The sequence below is a fragment of the Salvia splendens genome, chromosome 6 (assembly GCF_004379255.2).
Source record: "Salvia splendens isolate huo1 chromosome 6, SspV2, whole genome shotgun sequence".
Taxonomy (NCBI): Eukaryota; Viridiplantae; Streptophyta; class Magnoliopsida; order Lamiales; family Lamiaceae; genus Salvia; species Salvia splendens.
In genome coordinates this window covers 11,736,324-11,746,054 of record NC_056037.1, presented here as the reverse complement: position 1 = coordinate 11,746,054, position 9,731 = coordinate 11,736,324, and the positions used below count along the sequence as shown (strand labels likewise).

The 9,731-nt window shown below is 35.3% G+C and overlaps 1 protein-coding gene across 1 annotated transcript; it reads left to right on the top strand.

Annotated features, from left to right (window-relative positions):
* The first annotated feature begins 378 nt into the window (after nt 1–378).
* Nucleotides 379–8,267, top strand: LOC121806388 (phytochrome-associated serine/threonine-protein phosphatase 3). Its single transcript, XM_042206407.1, has 10 exons — nt 379–662; nt 1,019–1,165; nt 1,241–1,308; nt 1,711–1,768; nt 6,648–6,758; nt 7,009–7,059; nt 7,414–7,557; nt 7,684–7,779; nt 7,866–7,937; nt 8,032–8,267. The coding sequence occupies exons 1-10, from the start codon at nt 582–584 to the stop codon at nt 8,113–8,115; spliced, it is 912 nt and encodes a 303-aa protein (XP_042062341.1). The 5' UTR covers nt 379–581; the 3' UTR covers nt 8,116–8,267.
* Nucleotides 8,268–9,731: the final 1,464 nt, after the last annotated feature.

The following is a 9,731-nucleotide window of genomic DNA, read 5'->3' as shown; positions in this document are numbered from 1 at the left end:
AATATATTCTCTCTCCACTTAATAATAAAATAATATTATTCCCTATGTCCAACTTTAGGAGTTCCGGTTGAAATATTTCATAAATGGTAATAGACCCTACATTCCAATAACTTTTTCTACTCACAATTTATTATAAAACTAATATATAAAAGTAGGACATATATTCCACTATCTTTCTTTATCAATTTTTCTTTAATTTTTTAAAATTCGTGCCGAACTCAAATGGAACTCCTAAAGTGAAACGAATGGAGTATCTCATCTCATGACATTGTCCAAAGTCCAAACGATGGGTAGAGCATTAGATTAAGTTAAAATGTTGGGGCATTTTCGAAAATAAGCAAATATCGGAATAGTGAATTTAAAATGTCATTGAATGTTGGGGCTTTGAGTGGATCTGGTTTAAACTACAAGTGGTTCCCACTCTCTCCGTTCACCTCCGCCGGTCCCGCTACGGTGTCCGATCGGCTAACGCAGCCGTTAGGAAGAATCATCTTGGGTTACGTATAAAGCTTCTGCTGTTGACTGATCATAATTTGTGGGAGAATTTGTTGCAGTTTATTTGAGAAAACAAATTTTGAGGAATGGATTTGGACCAGTGGATAGCAAAGGTGAAAGACAGCCAGCACTTATCCGAAGATGAGCTCCAGCTCCTCTGTGAATACGTATTACTTCGTCCTTACCTTTCTTCCTTTGATTGTATTTTCATAATATTATACTCTTTTCAAGCTAGTTCTTTAATAGCTAGGGTGATTCTTTAATCGATGGGCTGAACAATTGGGAGAGGATTGAGCCTTCATTTGGATCTAATGCCTAGGGTTTTACATATTTTTATTTTCGAGCTTGGGGATGGGGCCCTTGGTTCAACATTCAGCATGATAATTGCATTTTCAGACTGGAGCTTTGTCTCTTCTTTCTATCTTTCAGTTATGACTGTAATATAACATGTCTAAATGTTGGATTCAATAATTACTGTGCAATATTTGATGGATCATTTCTTCTCTTATATTCTAAATCTTAGGTAAAGGAGATACTGATTGAGGAATCAAACGTTCAGCCTGTCAATAGCCCAGTCACAGTATGTGGGGATATTCACGGCCAGTTTCATGATTTAATGAAACTTTTCCAGACCGGGGGTCATGTACCGGATACAAACTACATATTTATGGTAGATATCGTAGTACATGTCTATCTTTGCCAATTTGACTGTATGAAATAATGAAACTACATATTTCTTTGGCAGGGAGATTTTGTGGATCGTGGCTACAATAGTCTCGAAGTTTTCACAATTCTTTTACTTCTCAAAGCAAGGTATGTAGAATATGAAATTTAGTAAACTGGTAATCAGTTATGTCACATTGTTAACATTCTAGCTAGTCTGTTCATCTCATGTATCTTAGTTCTGAATTCTGATACTCTGGCTTTGCATATTTGTTGTACACCTTTGTCATGATTTTGTAATCAGCGTTATTAGTGTTGCAAGTTTGCTGAAATTCTAGCTGTGATTGTTTCTTAGTACTGTTATGTGAAAATTAAGAATAACACACTATAGTTATGGCATTTTTGTGCTACTTATTTTCTAGAATAACTTTATACTTTAGTATTGCAAAAATTCCTCTCGGACTATAGGCACTCAGCATTTAACAATGTTACTACATTACTTTCAAAAATGAGATTTTCAGATTACTCATAATGATTTTTTTTATTTACTAGATATCCTGCTAACATTACTCTCCTTCGTGGAAATCACGAAAGTAGGCAACTAACACAGGTATCTATACTCTAAACTCATTAAGTGATTATGCTTTCCTTTGCTATGTACTTAATTTTTAAGTTCTAGAAAATGAACGACATAACTTTTGGTAATTTGATAGTGCATCCATGCATACTAGTAGTATGTTGAAGATGGAAGAAGGCAAGTGTTAATCATTATCAAAATTTTACCCTCTTTGTAGATATATATGAAAATTTATCTTGCTTTAGTAGTGTTAAGTCTATCTTGGGATTTCTGTGGTTAGGAGTTGGGGCAATAGTACGTATCCTCTAACTTAGGATTTATGGGATTGATCAAGTCTTGTTTGACTTTAATTTGGTTCGAATGGTCAAGTTGGATAAATGCGATTAGTTTCTATATTTTGATCATCTGTGTTGTGATTTTTTATTAGGATTGAGTCTTATAAATAATCTTGGAAAGTAGGTTTTGGATTTTAGATGTGAACTTTTGATATTTAGTCATCTTGTAGGTTTTGTGTGGGGGCTTTACTGAGTTCTTTGTAGGCAATTTTGCATAGAAAATTACAGCAAAAACTATATAATCCATTCGTCTATGAAAATTAGTCTCATTTTTTCCATTTTAATTCGTCCACCAAAACTAGTCCCTTTTCTATTTATGGAAACTTTTGGACCGCTCTCTCTCTCTCTCACACACACTTTATCCATTTTTTCTCGTTCTCACTCTTACTTTACCAATTGCGCATTAAAATCTAATGAGACTGTTTTTGGTGATGGAGAAAGTACTACTTTTGATTTGATAATTGAAGTCTACTTTGTTTATGATGTAATCATGTAATGTATATTTTGCTCTTATGTGTATAGCTCTTGGAGACTGTTATTGTTTGTCACTGAAACGAGTTAATTGTTGATTGTAAACTACGTAGTAGTGTGTTTGACCCAATAACAATGCAACAACACAGCAAGCTTCTTTAGCAAAATGGTCCAACCAAATTTCTTCAAGCAACTGTTGCACTCATACATTTATAAATATATAGTTTGCAGTATATGTGGGACATTGCCACGTCAATGGATAGCACCCTTGAGGTGGTCCTAATACCATACAAATTTTATATTTCAAGTTTGTATTTTTACATGCGTTACCACCTTAATTCACTGGAGTATGGCCTAGTAAAAATGCAAAGGCATAAACAGAGCATTCATGCTTACTTTGCCAGAATAATTTGATCAAGTTGCTAGAGTATCCAATCGTACCCATGTATAAGCTCTTTAAACATGTTCTATCCAGTAAATGTGTGCCATTACCTTACCCAATCTGGAGGTGCAACATCCTTGTCTTATTCTTTTGAATGTAAGATTAGTACCCCACTACCCCTACGTTGATCAAATACCATTTATAACACTTTGAGCTAGATTGTTAAACTGATGCATGACAGCATGAGTTGACGCTCCCATTCATTGACCCTCTAAAATGTTAGGTAATAAAAAACCCTCATAAGAATCTAGAAGCTAGCCAAGTCAAAGGTGTGTCAAACTGACATAAACGGATGGGGAGTCACATTCTTGAAATGTAAGAAGATATGATGTTGGAGAAACCAATCATGAAAAGATCTTTCTTACCAGAAACTAGGAAGATCCATTAATATGTATCTAGAGTAACATTTGGAAGATCCACTAATATGTATCTTGAGTAACATTAGGAAGGTCCACTAATATGTATCTAGAGTATGCTTTGGAAACAAGTGGAGCATCCACACTCTGAAACATTGATGGATGTCCGTGTGCAAACACCAGGGGATGAAAAGAGTCTAATATTCATGATAGCAACAACAGGCGAACATGGGCAGGAAGTTGTATATATGTAGTTAGCAGTGTTGTTAGGGTCGAGGGGCGCATCGGGTCGATGAGGTAAAAATTCGGGTCGCGGGTCGACGAGTCGACTGGGTCGAGAGACCCACAAATCTAGGCTAATTGTTTTGCCTTTTAATATTAAATAAAATAAATATATTGCTCTAATGTTTATAATATATCAAATAATATAAATGTAGACGCAATTCATGTGAATAGAGATAAAGTGGAAAATAGAAATGATCAAAATATCAAAACAATTCATAAGTCATAACACAATAAATAATTGATACAATTGTCTGAAAATATCAAAACAAAGGAATATATGAAGGGTGGCAACAAAAGATCTTTGAATTGTTTATTTGTTTAGGAGTGAAGAGGCCGAATTCTAAAGTGTAGAAAGTAGGTTTGAAAAGTTTGATGTGGTGCATGCATATATATAGAGAATTGTGATTCAGAGAGTCAGAAAACATGTGAGAGATTTGAGAAAATCAGAGATAGCATATGTTTAGGGCGACCCAGGCGACCCACTCGACCCAACGGCGACCCAGGCAACCCACTCGACCCAACGGCGACCCTGTATCTCGATCAATCCACCCATGTTGGGGCGGTGATGGTCTCGACCCAGGCGACCCGGGCGACCCGAGCGACCCGAACGACATTTTGACAACATTGGTAGTTAGTTATTTGCGTAGCTTGTACTGCCGGTTATTTCCTCTTTTTTGCGATTTTATATGAATAACACATGTATTAGAGAAGTAGGGGATCATATTAGAAGCATTTGTAAAGGATGATGAATCTTCTTTGTAGTTCATCTTGGTGCATCTAGATTCTAGTATACATTCGCCAGTCTGTTCCTTGTTCGAGAACTTGGCTTGTGTCATCCGTCGTGCCTTCACACCAGTCACCCATATTTACGAATTCAACTACATTTATTGTGACGAAGTTGGGATGTGCTTCATATGCTGATATCTTGGCAACTAATCCTTCCTAGTAAAATGCGGCGTTTTCAAATTTTGATCATTTTTACACCACCATCTAAGCCTGTGGGCCATGTACTACCACAACTAGAAGTTTGGATGATTCAGAATGTAGCGCGGTGTTAATTACATGATATGACCTGATATTAAATTTTGGTGGTAACCAGGACACAAACAAGTTGAATTTAAAAGAGAACTGAACTTAGCTTGTAGTTAATATAGGACGGCTTTATTGAGACTGGAATGTTACCAGCCAGGCAGCCACTGGGTATTGAGATATCAATGGCCGTCTTCATAGTCTGCAGGGGGGGACATTTTAAGTGAGGAGACCTACCAGGGTTACCTGCATCTAATAGAAAACAATGTATGACAAAGTGTCCCTTATACTCATCTGATTGTGGCCATAAAAAAACAAAAGTATCCATAGCCCAAACTGCATCTCTCTGGAGGTGGAAACTGGAAAGCTAAAGAAATAGGCATGGGAAGGAGAGAGCTTGTTGTCAATAGTTTGGAAATGTATTGAACAATGAATTTATAATATTTAAAATGCCACAGTTCAAAAGATTGAGAAACAGTATAAAAACTAATAAGAGAAATTTATTCTTAAAAAGATATTAACACTTATATTCAGTCACAAACTACATGACATGTGTCCCATTTTCATACAGCTCCCTATCATAGAGAAATACTCCCTCCATCCTCAAAAAAAATAGACAAACTTGTAAATGGCATGGGTTTTAATGTGCAATTGGTAAAGTAAAAGAGAGATGAGAAAAAGTAAAAGAGAGAGAGGAAAAAGGTTGTGGAAGGAGTGTTAGTGGATTGTGGGGTCCACAGTATAAATGATATGAAGGATTATTATTTGTTGATAACTTTCCATATTTAGACTTAGTCTAATTTTGGGGGACGACCCAAAATGGTAAAACTAGTCTATTTTTTTAGGACGGAGGGAGTATCAAAGTATTCATAATTACACTGAAACAAGAAATCCTATAGTTTACAAATACTCTTCACACCTGATCTACCTCCAATGAATTGGCATGGTGTCTCATAGCCCTAACATAGATCATCGTAGTTGCTCACCAGTACAGCTATAGGATAGTGTAGACCTTTCATAAATATTTCTCTATCCATATAAATAGGTCATGCACAAAAAGGAATACGAGGAGTTATCGTCAGACACAGGGTAGGTGGAACAATTGACTCCTCTAAGACTTAGGTTAACGATTTCTGGAATAATGGATGAAAGCACCATATCATCATTCTGTCCTATTCGTGGGCATGGGTTGTTACATATTTGAACTATCAAAGTTGGAAAAAGATAATCTTTGTAATTAGGCAATGTATGCAATTCATGGTAGGCCTTTTGGAATACTAAGGTCTCTGTGATATCATCATATGTGGTTGAAATCACAGTGCTTATATCAATTATATTAGGGGGATTTAGAAACTTGTCCTTTGGGAAAGAATTGGTGCTGAATGGTAGGCCTCTGTGCATCACTCTTTCTATTTTTTCATAAAAAAGAAGATAAACATCAGGTAGCAGTTTTTGGTCTATAGATACGGATATTACTCTGAGTTCTTTGTTACTCTACATGTAGTACTGGTTCTATTTGACATGACTCTGCCAGCCCTTGAAAAGGGAGATGAACATATGCTATTTTTGCATTATTCATCGGATAAAGATAATTCTTGTTCTCTCTTGCAACATTTGGATTACAGGGAAAAAATTATTGATAATTGAGATCTTTAATTTTTGGCAATGTCTTATTGAAATGTTTACTGGTTCCTTAAGGAAAAATGCTTATAAAACCCTGGAATATGACATTGTCCAGGATCTCAAATCCTTTCATTATGATTGTGTCATTATTCTGCTATGCTGATCAATTTCATATACTCTAATTTTCCTAACCATCTTGAATCGTACTATACCTAGGTTTTGTAGATATAAGTTACTCAACTACATGCAACTTGGTGCCATTTTTAATATTGTTTCTTTGCTAAAGCCAAACTATGATTTTCTACAAGGTCTATCTTATAACTGCAAATTGCCAAATGTTCATGATTTTTGACATTTCCTGTTATTGTCAGGTTTATGGATTTTATGATGAATGCCAGAGGAAATATGGGAATGCAAATGCTTGGCGATATTGCACTGATGTTTTTGACTATCTTACTTTATCTGCGATAATAGATGGGACGGTATGGATTATATCTCTTGTCCTCACACCACACCCCGGGGAATAGAACCAATTTTAAATTGTGAAACTTCACCCATATTATCCATTGAATTGTATAATTATTTTATTTTATATGCCATGTTAATCTTCTTATCTTCAGATCTTCCCCCGACAAAAAGCTCACCATATTCAGAAAATCCCAATTTGTAATTATGTTGGTTTTAGTTGATAACTCATTTTGTAATAAGACATTTATGTTTCTTGAGTTTCAGGTACTCTGTGTGCATGGTGGCCTATCCCCAGATGTTAGAACTATTGATCAGGTACAACCATGATCATTTTCTAAATTATTTATTCTTGGTGCATATTTCATCACAAGAAGATTTGAGGCAAAGTAGTTTGATGATAGGCTATCTAGTGAGAAAGGGCTGGATAATTTGGCAAAAAAATTATTGCATTCATTGTTGACATGCATTATTAGAGTTTTCATGTTTGTTCTGCTCAGCGAGATGGCTGCATATATTTCGAGTGGAGTGGCCTTCCATTTTTTGTTTCTATGGAGCTTTCTCATTTATTTTGATAAACTTTTTATTCAGATAACACAGTATTTGGTATCTGAATGTGCTTTGTCTCTGTTGCTCAGTGTAATTATTCATGTGCTGATTTTTTCATGCCAGATTCGTGTTATTGAACGAAACGGTGAAATCCCCCATGAAGGGCCCTTCTGTGATTTAATGTGGAGTGATCCTGAAGATATTGAGACATGGGCAGTTAGTCCCCGAGGAGCAGGTTGGCTTTTTGGTTCCAGGGTTACTTCTGAGGTGAGTTGACTTAATGTGCTCAAAGCAGTCAGGATACAAAAAATTACTAGCAACTTTGTGTAAGATTAGATTGTATGGAAAGTCTGGAAATACAAATCTTGTTGATTTAGTTATTACTTTTTGCAGTTCAATCATATTAACAAACTTGATCTGGTATGCCGTGCCCACCAACTTGTCCAAGAAGGTCTGAAATACATGTTTCAAGACAAGGGGCTTGTGACGGTGAGTTGCTAAATTACATCCATAGAAATTGTTTCCCACTGTTGGCTTTTCTTACTTTTTTAATTTTTATGCTGTGTACTGTGCAGGTGTGGTCTGCACCAAATTATTGTTACCGATGTGGCAACGTTGCTTCCATTCTGAGCTTCAATGAGAATATGGTAGTAGTCTACCTCTGATCTGATCTGATCTGATCTGATCTGCTCTGCTCTGCTCGTTAACTCGCTAATTTGCTCGCTGTTGGTATTTGATTAGGAAAGGGAAGTGAAGTTCTTCACGGAGACAGAGGAGAATAACCAAATGCGAGGACCCAGAACTGGAGTACCTTATTTCCTTTGAGTTTGTTTTCATCCACCATTCAAACTTGCCTGGACTTGCCATACGTAATGTTCATGTGTATGCCTGATAGTTTTGAGTGATTTAAGCTGTTTTCATTGTTTGGATTATTTATAACATTTCTACTTAAAATAATTGGTAATGTACGATCTGTAGCTCTTGCCTCATCCTTTTAAATTTTAATGCTCCTTTTTCTATCCTCACTACTGTCAATACTATCATATTTGAAAGAAGTATTTAAGTATATTAGTTCGAAAAAAAGTAGCCAACTGCAGCAATTTATTAGTTGATTTATTATATCATACACTTTGATCTTTAGATTATTGAATTATTTAATTTATCAATAATCTAAAATCTATTTTAATCAATAAATTGACTGCGAGAAACCTAATATAAGTTTCCTGGATATTACTACATTTTTATAAAAAAAAATTAAGCAAAAGAAAAAAAAAACAAAGCAACAATATTTTATTAATGATTTCTTTTAAGTCCTTGTTCGTAAGTTTTGTGTACACCCAATATAAGATGAGACCATCAATTTATAGTCAAGTAGTATTATATAGAGTAAGGGCCAAAATTTGTCCTGAACATATGGTCATTTTACCTTTTTGGTCATAAACTTTATCTTTTGGATTTTTTGGTCCTGTATATATGAAAATTATATCATTTTGGTCCTTCGTCAATAGTTCCGTTAAAAACTTAACGGTCAACGAATTTAATCCGATTTTGACCAAATTAGACTTTTAATTCTGATTTTTAAAAGTCTAATTTGGTCAAAATCGGATTAAATTCGTTGACCGTTAAGTTTTTAACGGATATATTGACGGAGGACCAAAATGATAAAATTTTCATATGGGCAGGACCAAAAAATCCAAAAGATAAAGTTTATGACCAAAAAGGTAAAATGACCATATATTCAGGACCAATTTTGGTCTTTACTCTATTATATATTTAAATTATTGTTATAAATAAAAATATTTTTTTAAATATTCTAATGAAATCTTAATTACATAGTAATATACAAAGTTGCATTGTCATTAAATAAAAATCACCAGTCATATCTTTACGATATATTCATCATAAACAAGGACTTTTGCTTAATATTTCATTATACTCTATTTGTCTCTTATAAAATAATCTTATTTTACTATTTGAATCCGATCTACAAAATTTATCTATTTTTTTTATAAAACTTTTTCATTACAAAATATAATACTAAAAAAAAGTTCTCATTACATATCAACCTTACTTTTCATTTTTCCTAAGAGCATCTCCTATGGCGCCCCTCCGGTAGGACGTCCGGTCGGACACCGGGAAGGGCGACGGGACGTCCGCCGTTGGGAGGTCGGAGGTCGGATACGGACGTCCCGTGAGGACGTCGGGTGTCCTCGGACATCCCGGCGACGGGCGGGCGGACGTCCGCCACTGTGGGTTCAATTCGGACGTCCGGTCGGACGTCCCGTTTTTTTTTTTTTTTTTTTTTGAAACTCTATATATACGGCTCGTTGAATTTTATTTCATTCGCACCACTTGCGTTAATAACAAGTTTCTCTCTCTACATCTATAATCTCAAGTATATCTAGAATGTCTAGTGAAAGTGATAGCGAGAATGAGTTGGA

Coding starts and splice junctions, on each gene's coding strand:
- LOC121806388 (XM_042206407.1), top strand. CDS start 582: ATGGATTTGGACCAGTGGATAGCAAAGGTGAAAGACAGCCAGCACTTA. Junction 1,309..1,710: donor CTTTTACTTCTCAAAGCAAG/GTATGTAGAATA, acceptor TTTATTTACTAG/ATATCCTGCTAACATTACTC. Junction 7,060..7,413: donor ATGTTAGAACTATTGATCAG/GTACAACCATGA, acceptor TTTTCATGCCAG/ATTCGTGTTATTGAACGAAA.